General features: G+C 39.7%; 2 protein-coding genes and 1 long non-coding RNA gene across 4 annotated transcripts in view; all 3 read left to right on the top strand.

The window, feature by feature from the left end:
- LOC131221840 (uncharacterized) overlaps nt 1–10,931 on the top strand; it is a 36,285-nt gene extending 25,354 nt beyond the window's left edge. Inside the window, exon 2 of one of the 2 annotated variants that reach the window (XM_058217141.1) lies at nt 7,987–10,931. In XM_058217141.1, coding sequence (XP_058073124.1) covers nt 8,005–10,896 — 2,892 coding nt within the window. In that variant the 5' untranslated portion in view covers nt 7,987–8,004 and the 3' untranslated portion in view covers nt 10,897–10,931. Of the gene's footprint in view, nt 1–7,984 lie in introns of both variants that reach the window. The other variant, XM_058217140.1, reaches the window with a different exon arrangement.
- Nucleotides 10,932–16,337: 5,406 nt separating this feature from the next.
- On the top strand, nt 16,338–17,860 carry LOC131221845 (uncharacterized). The gene is made up of 3 exons (XR_009159618.1): nt 16,338–16,827; nt 17,315–17,532; nt 17,648–17,860. It is a non-coding gene; the product is annotated as an uncharacterized LOC131221845 (long non-coding RNA).
- A 683-nt stretch (nt 17,861–18,543) lies between these two features.
- LOC131220304 (large ribosomal subunit protein eL13z-like) lies at nt 18,544–20,564 on the top strand. Its single transcript, XM_058215254.1, has 3 exons — nt 18,544–18,552; nt 19,226–19,384; nt 20,415–20,564. Exons 1-3 carry the CDS (start codon nt 18,544–18,546, stop codon nt 20,562–20,564), a joined length of 318 nt encoding a protein of 105 aa, XP_058071237.1.
- Nucleotides 20,565–20,758: the final 194 nt, after the last annotated feature.

Here is a 20,758-nt window from a genome sequence, read left to right as displayed (position 1 = left end):
TGGCTTAGAAAATCATCATAGGCTGTTTGAAAATTTCATTCCCAGTACACACACACACACGGAAACGCTCACCTGCCAACCAGTTCGTACCTACTACATACGAACTTTTTTGAGAACCCATCATACGTGATGTGGATCCAAAATCTGAACCGTTCATGTGAAGCAGAACCTCGTGAAACCCCCTGGGACTAAGTTTTACTTTGATCTAAAACTTTGATCGGCCATGAAAAATTAAAATAATTTCCTCCCTTGATTTGTATTTCTCTTTGCTATGGCCCACTAGAATTTTAGAGCAGGGTGAAAATTTGTCACAGGACGTTTCATGGGATTCCGCATCACATGGACCGTTCAGATTAGACACCCATGACACGTGTGCAAAGGTGGGCACATGCGTAGGTGCGCAGGGGAGCACGACTCTATATATATATATATATATATATATATATATATATATATATATATATATATATATATATATATATATATATATATATATAAAAGCTCTCATAGGACAAAATTAAAGGAACCAACTTCCTCCAAGGTGACTGACTAGCTGTGATATGGACCAGCATCACCCTGAAGGAAATGGTTGCATCCCATATGTTAGCCAGAAACAGCCTGATAAGGGGCTATAAAATGACATATAGGTGTTGAATGATACAATACCCAGTACAGCCACTTTAATCCTTGTTTATATCATCTGTGAACATTTTTGTATAGCGCTAAATATTATAATGTGATATAAAGATATTTTCGTATAGCTCTAATTAAATATTATAATGTGATATATAGAAATGATGAGGTGGCTAAGAGTACGGGTTCTTTACCATGCATATATTCACATTTGAGCTCACAGACAGTAACATGTATGAGTATCCCCGATACTAGTGACCATACTCAGAAAAATATTGCCATCAAAATAAAATTTGGAAAAAATGTTCAATTTTCAATGAGAAGTTAGGATATGTTAGAAGGCACATGTTTACATACATAAAAATCAAAATATTGCAAAAATAATTATACATGATAAGTTCTGATTTTATATAAGTGTAACCACATTTTGTAAAAAACAAAATTGGTATAAAATAAATATTTAAAATTTGCGGTCAATTAATAGATTGGCTAACACCCATTAATATATAAAATTTCCATATTAATTAAGAGTAAGAATATATATTTTTCATTATAAAATTAAAAAAAGGTTTTTCATTTTTGGCTTAAGTGTTAATTTTTCACCAGAAATACATATGATCAATGCATGAAAATCATAAGTAGGTATGATTTTTTCTTGTTAAAAATTGGCAAAAAAAATAATTGTTTTTTATGATTTTTCATTAGGTTTGAGTTCCAGCCTGTCTTCCTTTCAAATCAAGTTTTCTCTCAAATTCAAACTTCGATTCATTAGAAATTGAAAGTAAATGAAATCACTAAATAAATAATTTAAAAAGAAAAGAAAAGGACAATGGACTATTTTAGCTTTTGAAATTTTTTATTCTTTTTGTCAATTTTCACCTATTTACAAATGTTTTCCTAGCATCTTGAATATTAACGCTAGCATCGGAGATATTATTGATGGCATCATTGATATCAGAAAACTTTCATAACACATTCTTTTCTAAATATTGTTGATATCCACATTATCATGAAGTATCACTAATATTATAAAAATATTGGTAATATTTGAAAATTTATACGCGTGAAATGGCTTCAGCATTGCTGACTTAGTGATATTGATAATGTCAATTATAATATTAATAGTAGCATCCGCATTCCTGCATATATGAACCGTCCATTTAGTCAGTTCACCTTTCTTTCCTTATTATCCAAAATTAAAGTAATTGAATTGTCTTAAACATCCAGCACCTATCTTCTACAAATGATCTTGTCCATCTATTTTGGATGCAACCAAGCATTGATGGGGACGGTGGAGTGGACCTAACAAATTGTTCAGATAGGTGATGTGGATGCTTACGAGTCCGAATGCAACAATGCCAATGGCAATGATTCAATACCTCGTAGGCCCTAACCCACTAGATCATTCTATAATATTCTACAGAACTGAGAAGGTTTTTGGCCCAATTGGTTGGACTGCAAGTTATGGTCCAACTTGCTAAGTGCATGTGTCTAATCCTTCTGATGGGTTGATCATACCACCACGGTTACCCCGGTGAAAATATCAACATATTCTACTCATCGAATGGGCCACACCATAGAAAACAATATCTAACCAATTGAAAAATATAAGTATGATGCTCATGGTGTGGCCAACTTTTCTTTTTTTAGGTTAGCTTGTCAGCACACACCCACTGTCATTACACACTGCACTGAGCCACCCCCACTGGGGATTGCTACCAAGACCTCAGGAGGTGGTAAAATGAGGTATCTCCACTCAGTCTACCAAATGAGCTATGGGTGTTGGTGTGGCCAACTTTTAGATGGGTTATATGTTGTACACGCTTAATAAGTTGGAAGTTGTCTTTAGGGTAGACCGCGACTCAAAACATTCTGTAATTAGGAAATGATTTGTTGAACTATTCTCAATCCTTTTAAGGACTTGTTTACAACAAAAATTTTTGTTCCACGAAGCATGTAAAATACCCAACTTTGTGAGTCCACCTTGCTGGTAAATCGTCCTCTGCTATCGATTGAAAACCCTTTTTTGATATGTAAATAAAAAGATCAACTAGATTAAAAAAAAAAAAAAAAAAAATTTAAATTCTAATGGACTGCAATAATGGAAAGAATATAAAATTAGATATTGGGGAGCTGGGGAAGCACACAAAGACGAATAAAGCAAAGCACTACCAAGCGCAAAACCAAGTCAAAATACAAACAATCCAAATTTTAAGTAGACAAATCCTTTTGAGAAAAAATTACGGCACAAAACGACGAGTAATGCACTGTGAAAGCAAAAATAAGATAGAGTATTACTGATTCAAAGAAACCTCAAATCTACCTCATAAGCCCAAGCTATGCCCTTAGAACCCTTTGTAATGAAGTAGAAAGCCTAGGACTACTCTTCTACTTCCCAAATTCCGATTACACCCGATATGTATAGTATCGCATAGTATCACAATCGGAATAGGAAACAAATCCCGCACTTACGCAATTTTGCATTGGCGCTCGATAGCATTGATAATCTGTTGATGGCATCGAACACTTTTAATGTCATCGAGTAAAACACCAAAATGTTTCATTGATAAAACATAAATTTTCTAAATTTTTCATATGGCATCAAGTGGTCTGTCGATGGCATTGACAGACCCTGTTGTTTATAAATTTAAGACATCAACAATAAATTACTCTTCAAACCTCTAAAATTATGTGGTGTGGCCTGCCTAAGTTTTGGTCCAGGCTAATTTTTATATCTTCATGTCATCCCTATGTGAGTTACACTAGATTAACAGTTTTGAAGAGAGATAACACCATGGTGACCCTATACAAACATCTATGAGTAGCATCCCAATGGAATTGTTCCCTGTGCTGTTGCCTGCATATGTTGTGGATATGGCTAATTATTTTGCCTATAAAGTGCTTGGGTGTTTTATGTCTATTGCAAAATAAGTGTTGTTGAGGGTTCCTGTTCCAATTTTCACACAAGTTACTGTTCCTGAGCTCCCATGGCATCGGTTATGCGATGAAGTTTCGAATCTCTCAATTGAAACTCTAGGGCATGCCTGTGCATAACACGGTGGGCCAACATTATGTTTAAGGAATCCATCCGTCCATTAGGCAAGGTACCCACTATTTGCTTTGATCCCAATAATCAGCCAATTCAAAACTCGGGTTGGCCACACCATAGGGACAGTGGAAAATCATGCGAAGACCCATTAATTCCATATGGGCTGACCACCTGAATTTTATAAATAACATGATTTTTGGAAGTCTCTTCATACTTATGACATGCATTAGATGGATGGAATAGATGACATATAAATACTATAGTAGGTCTCACACAAAACTAATGGTGAGTATTCCAATTCCAACTGTTACCACAAATAGCCTACCTGAGCTTTGGAACGGCCTATTTTTGGATTCCCTGGAGACCGTTAGGTAGCTCACTTGATGGACGGGATGGATCCCATCCATGTTCCACCCATTTAGAGCTCTTAGGCAGGCTCCATTATACTCATATGAATTATGCTGGCAGGGTTCCTGGATTCCCTATTGTCTTTTATTCAATGGAATTTTATTTAAGAAAAAAAAAAAAAACTACTTAAGTAATATAGAATTTATATTCTTTTACCCTTTTCAAAAACTTTTTTCGATGAGCTACTCATTAATGTAACTATTTATATTACCAACAGCTTTTACTCTATTTTCTTTAGATTTCTCAACGACTGGCATGCAAGCAAATGAGATGAAGCTTAGATAGGCCACAATGTTTATGTACAATCCACTCCGGCCACCAGGTACTTTACCCTATGTTAGGCTTTTGACCAAAAGTCAGCCAAGGGTAATGTTCACCCTCCAAATTATTTTCCTTAGTGTAATGGACCCGAATCATAGATGGGCCTGATTATTGGGTCTCAAGCCTAAATTTTAATATGGCATATAGTGGTTGGAGTGGATTTCAAATAATCAATACAGTGGGCTTTATAAAAGTTAGGGGTAGACATTTCTCTCCCACCTATTTCCTTTGGTGTAGGTCAACTTGACAGTTGAGAGAAGGATCAACCAAATAGTTGAAGTGGATTTCAAATAAACATCATGATAGAGATTACCTGAGCCCCCAAACCAGCTGGTTGCACTGCAGGTGTTAAAGGTGTTAAGAAAGTAATGGAACGTAGTGGGATGATAATTACGTGCATGGTTTTGCAATAGGTACCCGATGCAAATTCTATAATAATGCTGTCGATCGGGATTGTTCCTTTCATTTGTCTTTTGCGAGGGATGCTATAAAAAAAAAATAAAAAAAAATAATCTATATTAACTAGGTACTTTTTGTTAAAATTCCTTTTATTGAAAGAGGCTTGTTCGACTACATCCGAGGCATTTTGCAATATGATATGTTGGACTCCGTCCATTGGAATTTGGTTCTTTTTTATGATCCAAATAGTTCATGTGGTAAGGATTCTCTTGGACAGCGAATTTCTAGAAAATCTATAAGAGTGACTGTTTTAGCCATTAGATTATATAAAGATTAGTAACTGTTCATTCTCAATTCAAAAGAGCCACATTTTAAGTTGTTGAAGTGATCCAATTTCAGCAATGTTATTTGATTTTTTATACCCCCAAAACAGGTGAGAATAATTATATAAACGGTTTGGATCATCCAAAGATCATTCAGATTCAAAGGCTAACCCCGACATATCATTCAATGTATTGAATAGAGCTAGGCAGAATCTGATCCGATTCGATGGATCTGACCTGATTCGATCCGAACCGAACTGATGGCCAGGATTGGTCGGACCGAGTAGGCCCACTCAGATCCGACCGTACATCGAGTCGCGTTCGGATCAATGGCCAATCCAGTCCGAGATCCGATCCGTACACTATTCATTTAACACTGTTTCCTCTAATGTTAGCCACTTGAGATTGGGATATAGCTCATTTTTGGTTTAATACCATAAATGATCTAAACAAATAGATGGACGACATGGATGAAATAAATACATCATGGTAAGGTCTACAGAGCACCGACCACCAGCCATTGGCTGGCGGCAGGGGGAGTCACCGATCCGTCCTCTCAACTCATGGCTCAAGGTGCATCGAGCACTGAGCTCTGACACAAGAAAAGAAAGAAGATAAAGGAAGTAGATTGGTAGGTATACCACGCACCAGGCCAGCTGTTGTATTGACATCAGTAAGTTCTGTGGGTCCCATCATGAGGTATGTGTTATATCCAAACCGTCCATCCATATGGGTGGGAGGCTGATTGCGAATTGCGTAATGAATAACTCAATACGCTTACTGAGTAAACTGTGTGAGGTCCACCATGATTTATGTATTTTATCTGCACTGTTCATCCATTTTACCAGATAGTTTTAGGGATTTAGCCTAAAAATGAGGCATATCTAATGTTCAAACGAACCACACCACAGTAAACAATTGAATTGAACGTCTACCATTGAAAAATTCTTAGGGCCCACATAAGTTTTAGATCAAGCTTATATTTGTGTTTGCTTTCTTCCATTTATGTATGATTGTATGAACATGTTGGGTGACAAATAAACATCACTATGGGGCTTAGAAAGCTTTCAACGGTGGAAATCATTATCCGCACTGTTTTTAGTTGTATGATCCACTTGATATTTGGATATGCTTCAATTTTGGGCTCAACCCCTTAAATTAGATGAAAAAAATGGATGGACAGCGTGGATAGACCACATACATTCAAGGTGGGCCCAACTTGGTTTACTCAAGGGTACCGAGTAACTCAGTACACAATCCGATTTTGATTACGTGCAGCCTGCCTCACCCACTTTAATTTATGTAAGTATATATCCACTACTTATCCACTCTGCCCATCCGTTTTCAGAATTGTTTTACAACATGAGAGCAAAAATGATAGATATCCAAAATCTTAGGTGGACTGCACTAGAGGAAACAATGGAGATGAAACACCTATCATTAAAATATTCTTAGGGCTCAACATAATCTTTATTTGCCATCTCAACATAATCTTTATTTGCCATCGAATCTTTTTATACGGTCACATGACCCTGGATGAAGGGTGAAAGACAAATATGGGGTGGATCCAAAACTTTTGTGGCCAAGAGGAAGTTTTTAGTGGTCAATCGTCACGGATTCCTTTGTGTGGTCCACATGAGTTTAATTTGGATCGACTACATTTTTAATCTTATGTCCTAAATGATAGGTCAAAACAGATCAGATGAACAGGTGGGACGACGAATAAATATCATTGTGGGGCTTAGCAGGGTTTCAACAGTGGAAATCATTATCCCCTCTATTTACTGTGGTATGATCCACTTGATCTTTGGATATGCTTCAATTTTGGCAGAAAAACCCTTTAAATTGGATGGAAAAAAGGGCGGACAGTGTGGACTCAGCACGATAAGAGGAATTGAGTAACTCAGTACCCAATCCGATTTATCCTGGTAAGAGAAATCAGATTATTACTGAGTTACTCTCTCACCGTACTGAGTAAACTTGGTTGGGCCCACCTGGAATGCATGCAGTTTATCCACACCGTCCATCCATTTTTCCAGATCATTTTATGAGTTGATCTCAAAATTCAAGCATACCCAAAGCTTAATTTACCGTACCACAGGAAGCAGTGAAAGTATTGATTATTTCCATCATTGAAACTTTTCTGAGGCTCCCAATAATGTTTATTTGTCATCCTAACCTGTTTATAAGATCACAAAGACGTGATGAAGGGAAAACACAAATATCAACTTGATCTAAAACATTTAATTCATACCATTTTTGGTGATGTGGTCCACTTGAGCTTTTGATACGCTTCATTTTCAGTTTAAAGCCTTAAAATTATCTGATAAAATGATGGTCCAGTCGATAAAATGCATGAACGATGGTGGCCCCATAGAGTTTGCTCGAGTTACTCAGTACGCAATCCGCCTCAATCATTTTTAATCCGTTAGTTAATGCACGGGCGCCGAATGGGTAATGTCCTAACTAGGACCTGCCTATAGATGGACGGCCATGTCAGCGGCTCTATGGGTCCACCTTGATTTATATATTTTATCAATTCTTTCTATCTATTTTGAAAAAATCATTTTTAAGGCATTAGCCCAAAAATGAGGCAGATCAAAGGCCTACGTCTACGACAGCATAGGAAGCCGTGGGGATTAAAAGCCTACCATTCAAATCTAGAACATATACATTACCTTGAATGGCCGTCCGTTCGGTATGAAGCCGGAGCTGCAACTGATCAGCTCCCGTTGGGTGAAGTAAATCCGTTGGGTAATGCGGTAGACCGGTGATGGGTTGCATCCGCTTTATACGTTTTCTTTTAAAACAATCCCATTACATCTCTAATCAATGGCTGTCGTATTTTCAGAGATAAAGACACACCCACGCATGGCTGAAATAGATGTCTCTGCTGTCCGAAAAGGAGGAGACGGGGCGACATTCGAGGGATGGCTAGACAACTTCTCCCCCGACGTAGAACGTGCCGGGAAAAGGCTCTTGCAATGCTTGAGGAATCCACAGATCAGAGCCATTTGTGTCAGGGGGTATGAGGGTTTAGGAAGTTGGAGGATCGTGGAGTATGCAGCTCGAAAGTTGAAGGGATCTGATCTCTTCGATGTGCAGATAATTGTAAAGCTACCAAAAGAGGATTGGAGTCCTCGAAATGTGCAGAGGAAAATTGCAAACAGCTTGGGGATAAAGGAAGGTGACGATGAAGACGATGATCTTAAAAAGGATGTACAGATGGAAGTGTCGTTTGAAATCTATGAATCGCTCAAGGGACAGAGGTTCTTGTTAATACTAGGAGATGCGACGCAACGCATTTATTTAGACGATGTGGGTGTTCCAAATATTAGAAATACAAAGGTTGTATACGTTAGCTCCGAAAGGTTGGAATCAGAGGAGATCATTGAATTTCAAGACTTTTCCATAGATGTGTTACGAGAGGAGGCTGTTACTGTCGCTTCTTCTCCCACCGTTGCTGCCTGTTTCACTCCCCATGCTGTCCTTGAATGCTTCTTCTACATTCTGTTATTTTCAGTAAGTTTCCCAAGGGGTTTTAGAATGGTATTGCCGACAAGGTATTGGATTGCAGAGGGAATTATGGTTATGAGAGAGGGAATTGAAGAAGAAGAGGATTTGACGACATTGGAGAAGAAGGTGGATGCTCTGCTTATAGAGCTCAAGGCTCGTTCCATGGTAGAGCAAGGGGATGCTGATGTGAGGGTGCCCAAACGTTTAGCTGAAAAAGCTAAAGATATGGTCATGTCGAGTGACAGAAGAGCTTCGACTCATGGCAAATGCTGGATCCATGAATATTCACTACCGACAGAGAACATTGGCGAGTGGGAAGACATTCAGAGGATAGCGATATGGAATCTACGACTTAGTGATCACCTCCCTCTAACTCTTAAATTCCCCAAACTCTCCACTCTACTGCTCGAAGGACCCAGTAGTTTTACTACCCTTCCAAACAACTTCGTCTTCGAGCAAATGCAAGGTCTTCGGGTCCTCATCCTCTCTTACTTTGAAATCAGATTTCTGCCCCTCTCCATCTCCTCCTTGCACAATTTAAGATTCTTATCTATATATTATTGTCGTCTTTTAGAGCCTGAGTCTCTCCTCTCTTCCTTGCAAGCTTTGGACAAACTCGAGTTCCTTCAATTTGAAGATACTCCTCTGGAAAAGATACCAGATGAGTGCCTTCAGTGCAAGAACAACCTTCGATCTCTCCATCTCATTGACACACAGACCAGATCTCTTCCTTCCTCTTTTCCCCAGCTGCACAACCTCCAGCAACTCTCAGTAACAGGATGCTCATCTCTAACGGAAATTCCGGAGGCTTTCTTTGAGCGTTTGCCCCGGCTTAGGCAACTCATATTAACAAAATGTTCTTCCTTGAAGATTGAGTTGCTGCCTCACTTACAAAAGCTCTCTGCAGCACTTGAGGTGCTTGACATCCACTCTTGTAACTCCATCGAAGACATAGAAGTGGTTTCTTCTTCTCTTGGAGCTGTCTTGCCAAACCTCCGAAGGCTTGACATATCTGGAATTGATGTCATTAAGCAAGTCATCCTAAAAGGTTGCGGAAGCTTAGAATCCTTATCCTTGTATAATCTTATAAGACTTGATGTGCTTTATATTTCAGGCACTCAACTCCAACAGTTGCCTGATGGTATCAGCACAGCATCTCATCTAAGGCGGCTGGACATGCTCCACATGAACCACATTCACAAGATCAACTGGGATGACTTGCCTACTGAGCTGGAAGAGCTCAACTTTGACCAGTGTGGAACCTTTAATTCACCAAAGGATGATGAAAATCCTAGTGATGAAGGTGGGGCACGCATAAGGATAAGTAATTACAAGCTTTTACAGTCCTTAAAACCATCCTCAAAAGTATTGAGAGAAAAATGCTTCTCTCGATTCCATATCCACATCTCTCCTGACCAAGAAGAAGAAGAAAGAAGAAGAGGAAACGGTATCCATCTCCAGGGAAGGAAGTCCATATACAAGGACATCAATTTGAAGGCCCAAAAATGTAATTTACCTCTTCCTTCAGGCCATTTCGACAGGCATCTGGAGATACAAGGAGATAAGAGATGCACAAACGCTATTCAGGGGGTTCTCAGTCGTACAGAATTACTCACATTGTGGGACAATGCATTCATCCAAGATCTTGGCGATGTTGAAATGCATGAACTGAGAGAATGTCTGGTCAAGAGCTGCGAGAAGATGGAGATATTCTTTGGTGGAAAGAATCAATGTTTTGAATGCTTGGAGAAAATGTGGATGTCTGATCTTGCAAGCATGAGGAGAGTGTGTGATGGCTTGGGTAGGATCATAAGCTTCCCACTCCTGAAGCACATATATCTGGAGCACTGTCCGAGACTCGTCAATTTCGTCTCCTCAGGTGTAAGCTTGTTGAGCTTGGAAAAGCTCGAGATCAGATTTTGCAATAGACTAGAGTCACTGTTTCAAGGTGATGTGGTAGTGGACGGCTCTCTCCAACGGCTGCACACGGTGCATCTGTGGGAGCTACCGAAGCTGGATAGAATTTGCAGCGGCAGATATTTGCCGGCATTGAAGAAGCTAACAGTGAGAGGATGTAGGAAGCTGAAGGATCTTCCACTTCGAGCCGGCCCCAACAATGCTATAAGGGGTGGTGGTGGTGTTCAGGTGAGAGGTGAAATGGCATGGTGGGAGAATCTCAGGTGGGAAGATGAGAGTACCAAACACGACATCCACTTCATAGAGTGGCGCCCTCTTACAAGGCGCTGAAGATTCTCATTCTCTTTGGTGGTGTAATGGACGGTCTCGATATTTGTCCTTGGATTTTGATTTTTTCTTTTCTTTTTTCATTTTTGTATGCGCGTGCCTGTTTGGTTTTCGTTTGTTTTGTGTGTGAATGTGTGTAATTAGGTGGCCCACAGAGATGATGGTATGGATGATTTGATTACTTGTGACTAGAGATGATGGTTTGGATGATTTGATTGCTTGTGACTAGAGTGATTTAATTACTTGTTGATTCACCCTATTTAGATTGATATAAATTAAATAAATCACAAACTATATCCTTGATTGGGCACACAAAATGTATAACCTCTTAAAGCATATGGATCACATCTTTTCATCCATGGTCAGGCATGAAGAGATGTAGATTCCTATTTCTTCCTCTATAGGTAACCTGTTCATGGTCAGACACAAGTACCTAGAATAATATTCCAAACAACATCCATAACTAGACTTTGGTTAAGCTCATAGCATGGAGAAGTACGAAGATTTCGGTTAAGCACACTAGAAACAAATTAATCAAATCAGATGAAATCAACACATAACAAGAGTTATTCAAATTAGGGGCTTCATCTCAGCCCTAGCTAACAAATTAAAAATCCATGGAATGTAGCATAGATTCAGAGAAGAAAAATATAAGTGATGAAGAGCACATCCACATCTAGCTCTGCTCTTTCTCTTTTCTTCTTTTTTTTTCTTCCATGTCCCCTGTCTCCTTGAATCTGATGTCTTCGCTCTCCTTCTTCCCTCTCTCTCTCTCTCTCTCTCTCTCTCTCTCTCTCTCTCTCTCTCTCTTCTCTTCTCTTCTTTTATAGGCAAGGAGAGAGTCGGTCGGCTGGAAGAGAGTCGGTTGCTGGAGAACCGACGCCATGTTATGCTGCAGCTTGCGGAGCCTGTTGTTACATAGCGAAACCACAAGGCAACTTGCGTTTGGCTCAAATTTTTGAGATAACGAATGTCCTTGGCTTCAAAATTTCTTCATGGCTGGGGTCATGGTTAGCCTGGGCTCCATATGAATGGTTCAGATCATCCAACCGATTAAGGATGGTGGGCCACAGCCGTCCAGAATTTTCGGGCTGGTCTGGACATGCGAAAACAGGGGCCCTGCGAATTCTCTTACGCTGTTCTGATGGTGGGGCCCACTTCGATGTTATTTTGATAAATCCAATCCATCCATCGGATGTAGGACGTAATTTCGACTGAATATGGATGGTTTTGGATTTGTGTGGACGCGGCCTATTGTAGTAATCATGCTGAAATCAATTTAAATGCTGCAGGGTAGTCCACTTTTGGCCTTTGTATCGCGCACGTGTGTATGAATGGGTACAAAAAATCAGCCTACTCTTGATTTCTTCGAGGCCCTCTACACAATGGACGGATTGGATCATCCGTACGAGCCATGATACTGGCCGACTAGTATCCGCAAAACGGATGCAGTACGTCCGTTACGAAGGAAGAAGGAAATTTCCTTCTTTCCTTTTTTTTTTTGGTCAGAGATGGTCAAATCGTCCCTGCATTTGCCGTGCATGGCTAGTGCACTTGTGCACTATGCACACTCTGTTCAGGTGGGGTTCACTACGATGTTCATGAAAAATCTAATCCATCTATTTAATTGGCATCCCCATTTAAGGCATTGAATCCGAAGTTGAGGCATATCCAGATAGAATGTGGGCCCCACTTAATGAATTAAGGGACTGCTCTAGCCGTTGGGCCACTTTCCGAGATATCCAATATCTGAACTTTTATTTGTACGGTTAATTTATGGCCTCCAGTCTATGTATGAAGTTTCGAGCCAATCGGATGGCGGGAACCACGTGATCTTGCATTCTGCACCAATTTTGGGCCTCTTTAACGGGAACGACTTGATTTTCTCGGATCCCTGGCATGTAAATTCTTCAGTCTTAGTTCTCTAGAGTGCGTCCCTTGCTTTAGTGAATTTGGAGTGTCAAATCCACGCTCTTAGTACTCTTTTTCAGTCCACGCTCTGATTACATCCTGCAATAAAAACACAATTAAAATATAACATTAAGCATTATCATGTATGTAAAATCAGACAATAACTGGAGTCTGATATGCAATATTCGACCCTCATCAGCATGTTTTCTGATGAAATGGAAAGACGTTTTGTTCACCTCAGATGGCATGTTTTAGTAAAGATTGATAAGTTCTGCACCCTATAACAATACCTAGATCAAAAGTTATGGTTAATTTACAATTCACTCCAACCATGCTAAGAATGTATCTATGTCATGTCTTACATTAGACCCCTCCACTTGAAAAGAAAAAAAAAAAACTCGTCCTCAAGTTACCCAAATGATTTCGCTCATGATACTCAAATAATTTATGGCGCCGATGTTTATTATCATTTTCCTTATACTTTGCATTAGGCTCTTAATTTGACACAATACATGTACTCATGCTTTCCTTGACTTGACTAGTATAGATCGGTTCCTTCACTTATGCCTGCAAGATCTCACATTTTTTCTAATAATGTGGAAAATTAAACAGACTAATTACCCTTGAGACAAAATTAATGTGATTTTGTATATCTCGTATGGGAAGAAATTTATTAGGGAGTTCATCGAGCACAATCATCACCTTAAACTCCTGCAACACTACTTTCAAATCCATTGGGATGTTCATAGGCTCCATATATTTTTCCTTTTCAATTAATGCATCTACATCTCCCATCTCCTTAGATTATTTAACAAAATCTTGTTCGTTCATGAGAGATCTTCCTTTCATTTTAAAAGTCTTGGGTTGGTTCTCCATTTCCATAGGGGCTATATGTCCACCACTAATGAATTAAGCAGCCTGTCGCGTTTCCGTTTTGATAAGGTCGTCTCTCGCCGACAAATAATAGGGTTTTTCTCCATAATCGCTTCACTACAAGAAATTGGCATTTTACGGACGAACTTATTTCCGACGAGGTCCTTGCTTTTTAGCTATGATCCTCTCCTCGCCTCTATTCTACACCGATCTGGCAACTCTCCCAGCAACGATCAACAGCCCTCCACCCACCCCCAACCTTATCATCCTCAGCGGCAGGGCCAATCCTCTAACCCAATGTAGATCTCCCCCCCCCCCGGCTGAAGCTGAATGTAGATGGTTCATCCCGTGGGAACCCGGGGGCTAGTGGAGGAGGGGGAGTTTGTCGTGATTGCAAAGGGAATCTCATTTTTGCCTTTCACTCCAGCTACGGCATTCTCTCCAACATGCTAGCGGAAGCCCGCGCAATGGCTAACGGGCTGAATTACTGCAGAGAAATGGGCCTGTCGACCACAGTAGTGGAAACCGACTCCAAGGTTCTTTTTGAAGCGGTCTCAACCTAGGTTTCTTTTGTGGCTGGAAGCTTTGGTACATCCTCCAATCCATCTAGCATCTAGCCGAGCCTCTCAAAGTCCGGTTCAGACACACCTTCAGGGAAGGAAATTCTGTAGTAGATGGGCTCGGTAACGTGGCCAGCGGCGCGGTGCGCCTGACAAGTTCTTCACCACTTCAGCTGGCCTTCCTATCAAAGTGCGAGGATCCTTGGTCCTAGACAAAGCGGGAGTGGGCCCTCTGAGACGCTGCAACAACAAAACAGGAATTGGTTGGCAACGTCCCCCCCCCCCCCCCCCCCCCATGGGGTTCCCCCGGCCTTCCAGTTGCTTTTCTTGTTTAACCCTATAAATGTTGCATATGATAGGCAGGTCCGGCTCCTTTTTGTAGGATCCGCCCTAATGACCGTACATCATCTCATTATGATATATATTATTGGTGGCTCAGCTCCACTTTCCTATAAAGATAAAATAAAATAAAATAAATTGCATCTCTTCTTAACCATCAATATATCAACAATAAATTGAAAGGTTGGATTCTCTGATTGAGGAGCATTTCCTGGGCATCCAACTCTCCCAACTGCTTAAATCCACCCCGAAGAATATATAATGCCAAAACAAGGCAGGTAGAAACAGAACATGTCTACACTGAGGAAAAACATGAACAGCAATCGATCTGATCCAAAGCACAGATTCTACCAAACGAGAGTGGTTGATCTGATTTTACTTAGATACCGTAGAAACGAACACACCGCCAACTATACATTGGTCGGACTGTAAATTAGCAGTCCTGCTGGATGCATGGAGGGAAAAAAATAAAAATGCAACAGGAATAAAGAAAAAGTGTAAGGTAAAAAGAAAAGAAAAAGAGATCCTTCATTTGCTTTCCCTTTATCAGAGGAAGGACATTACTTTGGCTGAAAAAGAAAGGAAATCAGATGCCTTACTTTGCAAAGGGCCTGCTGGCTGCCGTAGAGGGCTTCCATGAGATAGGCGCCTCTGCTTGTCTTTTTATTGGTAGGGTGCCCGAATGTCGGTCTGATCCATGTATAGCTCTCTTGTTTTTTGAATAAATGATATGATTTTGAAAAAAAAAATGCCTTACTTTGCATGAGCTGAAGAAAAAACATAATACGTTGTAGGAGAAGAATATTCTCATCTTAGGAATGTAACTATCCAGATGGATGCCCAAAGCCAAAGTACACAATGCATGAATGTTTCTAAGCCAAGATATTCACATCGTGTCCCAGCTTTTTAGTCAGGGGTTTGGGCTCTAAATATATTAATCTACAATCCTAACCACATGTTAATATTGAATTTTTAATATATATTTTTTCCAATGGGAGCGCATCATCTAAATTTGATAGATGAAATACTAATATATCCACAAAATGAAATTCGCATGAACAAAAAGACAGAGATATACACAGATTATATATATATATATATATATATATATATATATATATATATATATATATATATATATATATATATATATATATATATATATATATCTTAAAGCTCATCTGATGGCTTTGAGTTTTTACTCTTTGTTTTTATTTTTTCCCTAGTTAGGTGCAGCTTCAGTAGATCCCTAACTGTAGGACCAATGGTGATATATTTGCCTTGCGTCTATAGTCGATCTGTTTTGACAGCTCATTTTAGGGCATGATTCCAAAAATGAAACATGTCCATATCTAAAGTGGACCACACCACAGCAAGTGGTGATTGTATACCCATCAATAAAAAATTGTTAGGCACCACCAAAATATTTATTTGCCATCCAACCTGTTGATAAGGCTAGAAAGACCTGGATCAAGGGAAAATACAAAAATCAGCTTGATCCAAAAGTTTTGTGGTCCACTAGAAATTTCTAATGGTCAATCACCAATGTTCATGTGGTGTGGTGCGCCTTAGATTTAGATCTTCTTCATTTTGGGGATAATGGCCTAAAATGAGCTATTAAAATGGATGAACGATGTGGATGTAAGGCACATACATCAAGGTTGGCCGAAATGACAAGGATCCACTGACCTCGGTGAAGCTGTGCCCCAGCTAGCAAAACAGGCACTCATCTAGTGATGAACATTCACAGAATTGCACTACAAGAAAATGGCCCTTAGCCGACTGATGGGCCAACACTTTGCCAGCGGCTAGTTTAAATGGCTGCTGGCAGGGTCCCTATGTATAAAAGAAAAAAAGCCCTAACCTAATTCCCTCTCTCAAGTGGCGCCGCACAACCCTCTCTCTCTTACTCTCCCTCCCTCTCTCTGCCTCTCCTCTCCCTCTCGTGCGCTCTCCCTCTCTCTGCTGCTCCCTCTCCCTCTCTCTAACCCTCTCTCTCTTACTCTCCCTCCCTCTCTTTGCCACTCCTCTCCCTCTTGTGCGCTCTCCCTCTCTCTGTCGCTCCCTCTCCGACACTCTCCCTCTTGCACGGTCTTCCTCTCCCTCACCCTCTCCGCTCTCTCTCTCTCTCTCTCTCTCTCTCTCTCTCTCTCTCTCTCTCTCTCTCTCTCCTCGGCCCTCCACTGCAACATCAGGTATCTCTCTCCGCTTGATCTACCGCACATCAAGGAGCATTCTGTTGCAACATCAGGTATCTCTCTCCGCTTGATCTACCGCACATCAAGGAGCATTCTGTTGCAACATCAGGTATCTCCTTCTCTCTCTCTCTCTCTCTCTCTCTCTCTCTCTCTCTCTCTCTCTCTCTCTCTCTCTCTCTCTCTCTCTCTCTCTCTCGCTATCTATTCATATTAATTTGGGCATTTTTTGGCATTTTTTAATCCTTCAAGTAACATTGTACAATGATTTGTGTATTGAGAATTTTGAGTTTCAAACCCCTAATTAGGGATATGTAGTGTCGATTCCTTAACTAGGGATTTTCTGATATTACAAATTAGGGATTTGGGGATTTTAAAATTTTGGGGATCTTGAGGATTTTTGAAATTGGGAATTTTAGGTGGTTTTGATAGTTGATTTTGTAGATTTGATGTTTATTTGTTCATATTTTATTTATTTATAGGGTTTTGATGGCTGATTGGAAGGATTTGATGGTTCTTTATTCATGTTTTCTTGATTTTTAGGGTTTTGACAACCGATTTGGAGGTTTTGGTGTTAACTACAATATTCCCTGGTAGCCCTTTGTTGATGGACTAGCCAGTGTATCTAGTAGAGATAGGTTTTGGCATATACTTTCCTTTTCATTGAGTATTAGGTCCTTTATCTTATTCTTTAATGGACGTTCCTCTCTTTTCACCAACAGTAATTTGGTGGCTAGCTTTCCATATACAGAAAGAGATCGGTGAGCTTACACATCCTTCTAATTTGCATTTTGTATTTTTGGGAATGCCAATTACTTTGCTAAGAAATGATATAAATACATGAATCTAAAATTTCATGCCTTTTTTTTTTTGTAGGGTTGTAGAATGCTTTAGAGCGAACTACCCCTATTCTGGGAAAGCAAAGAGTAAGTATAAAGATCAAGAACTGTGGCTTTTGTCTGTCGAAATTATATAGCCATGTAATTTTTACTCATGGTATCTGAGGAAATTTCTTTATGTTTTGACTCTACATGAAAATAAATTTGAATTCCATGCATTTGCAGACTATGAATAATTCATAAATTGTGGTAGTGACACTACATTGATCAGATCAAACAATGCTAACAATCTGACCACATATACAACTCATGTTTAAAAGTGAATGATAAAAAAATAGAGAAAAGTGAATGATAAAAAAATAGAGAAACAGTAAGTTTTTCTACAATTTGATTTTCATTTATTGAAGCGTGACACAGAGTCTTACAATTTTTTTTATGCATGTAAGTGGGTTTAATCATGCATCAATTGCTTTTTCATCTCTTCTAGAACACCCATTGTTAGAAACCTTAATAGGAACAGCTATCAATGGTACAATTCATTTCCTTACAGGATCTTGAGATGGTTGAGTAATGAAGACGAGAAACTGAAAGCAACCAATAAGCAAAATACACATCTTTTAACATTTCCTTATTGAAGCTGAAAGGAGATTACCTTTCTGGCAGTTGCGATGTGACCTTGGTAATTTTTTCTAGAGAAATTGCCCCCCCTTTTTTTCTTCTTATGCAGATCTAGTTTGATTTGGGAATGGATTGAGAAAATACCATCATAGAAGAAGGGAAAAAAAAAAATGACGGGTTCTGTTATCTGCACACTCAATTTAGCATTTCAAACTCTTTCTATTTGATTTGGAACTTGCTGTCAAAGGAGAGATCCATTTAACTTTTGTCACGTTTTGTTGTTTCAGTTGGATTTAGAAATTGTTTGGGAGGAAAATGGCATTTGTAAGTATTGGGCATTAAAGCTGTTGCTGTTTGATTTGGGTAATGGTTTCTGGAGAAGAAAATAGCACTACATCCGCCATTGATATGTAATGATTTGGGCATTACAGCTGATTTCCTATTAAATGTTGGCCATTGGTTGGGACTTTTTTAACCATCTGTTTGTAATTATTGAAAGTCTTCTAGTGGCTAGGATCACCTAACGTTGTGGTTTTCTGAGGGTACGGCTAGAAGAATGGTCCAGATCTCATGCATGGCTTCACATGCCTGGAGAAGTATTGCTGGACAACTAACTATGATGCAAGTGTCGAAACTGGTTCCTTTCTCAACTTGTTCAATGCGAACTCAGAATGGGTTTGATTTATAAAAATTGCTACAACTCAGAAGCCTTTAGACTGCTCATTCTCAGTGGCGAGGAGTTTTTATTGCTTACTCCAAGTTTTTGCTGTTTTGGCAGTTTCAGGGGATTTTTATTTTTTCATTTGTTTTTGAAGAACAGATACTCCTGCTTCTATTAATTTTCAGTGGAGTCTTTGAAACTTGGGTTGTAATTTTATGGACTATCATTGTTATTTCCATATTTCCATGATGCTTCTATTTCCCCTGCTGTGATGCTTTTGTTATCGTCATGAATTTGTGCATTGTGGATCATGTAATTTTGGACTGTATTTTTCAGGCAGCTGGCATTCCAAAGAAACTTGCCTCAACCATTGGCATTGTAGTTGACCATTGTCGCAAGAACCGTTCTCTGGAGGGTCTTCAAGCTAATGTTCAAAGGCTGAAAACTTACAAGGCTAATTTAGTTGTCTTCCCAAGACATCTGGGCAAATTCAAGGTAACCCAACTTATTCTATGGAAGGCATCTATTCACAATGATCACTCTCGTTTGTTTAGCATACATTCCTAACCTGAGGCCTGCTATAGGCATTGTCAGTGCAGTATTTTGAATCCTACTCTCTGCACTTGCTAATGTGACGCATGCTTGTGTGATTTTGGCTGTTCATCAGCTAAGCTGTGTTCACACCCCAAGTGCAGGGTTGTGATGTAGTAATAAACTCGGTAAGACCGAGGTCGAATCCACAGGGACTGATACCTGTACGTTATCTGAAACCAAGTAGAACTAGAACTAGGCTGAGATGCGATCTAAACAAAATAGAATTTAAGAAATAATTGTGGAATAATTATCTAAAACTTTAAGGAATTTAGGGGAAGGAAACTAGGGATTCAGAGGATCCACTTGTAGAGATCAGGGAGATCTTATGCCACTATCACAAATTATGAAAATTTACTGAACTGCCATTGATATAGGTTTCAAGAGATGAAAGGTGTATGAATTAGAATGGATTCCATCACCAAACCATGCCCAGGAGATAAAGCTAACAACAGAATTAAACTAATTACCAACCACATCAACATGCTATGAAAATCAAGAAAAAATGGTACTGTCATCGACCATGCCCAGGAGACGATGGTGAACAACAGGGCTTCCTGACGTCATACACATAAAAAGAGTAGGAACATGCTCAAAGTCATCGCAGACCCATTGTAATTTCAGTCACAACAGACCATTAAAAACTAAAAACATTCCCCTTAATCAAACTATAATCAAGGTCGTTCATAAATTAAAATCAATTCAATGGCACAAAGTAAAACCTCCCCTCGCACCACAAGCTTCACCCCTTAGCCCTAGCTAAGGGGTTTAGCCCAACATGGGTAGGCTAAATAAACAACAAAATAAAAAATAAAAAGGGGAAGAAAAGAACATGAAGGAAGAAGAGAAAAAAATCACTCCTTAACCTTGCCAAACCCAACCGATGCTTTCAGCGAGCACAAACCAAACACCCTTGCTCCCTTCTGACGTGCAGCCAACCAACCAAACACCCTTGCTCCCTGCTTCTCTTCCCAACCGTGCACAGCAGCCGCCCCCTTTGTTTCTTCCAGCCGTTCTCTCCCTCTCCAAGACCCCTTCGTTTGATGTTTATAGCACTGTCCTCGGAGAGTCCTACCGGAAATAGGATGCGGAGACTCTCCTTACGCAACAAGGACCGGTGGAGAGCTGGAGTCCGCAGACGAGCCAGCTGCGAAAAAAAAAAAATCCCTCCGCTGCGCAGTCCGGGATTCCGGTCTGGATTCTTATTCCTCTTTGCCTTCTTTTCAAAAGGACAGTGTCCTTTAGGAGATTTTTGGCCCACCTACCTGATGAACGGTT

This window comes from Magnolia sinica, chromosome 12, assembly GCF_029962835.1.
Source record: "Magnolia sinica isolate HGM2019 chromosome 12, MsV1, whole genome shotgun sequence".
In the NCBI taxonomy this organism is placed as follows: Eukaryota; Viridiplantae; Streptophyta; class Magnoliopsida; order Magnoliales; family Magnoliaceae; genus Magnolia; species Magnolia sinica.
This window is presented reverse-complemented; position numbering and strand designations above follow the sequence as displayed.

Bases quoted from the DNA above. Each gene is read 5' to 3' on its own strand.
- LOC131220304 (XM_058215254.1), top strand. The intron at 19,385-20,414 runs GTAACCCAACTT...TCTGACGTGCAG, and splicing joins GACATCTGGGCAAATTCAAG to CCAACCAACCAAACACCCTT.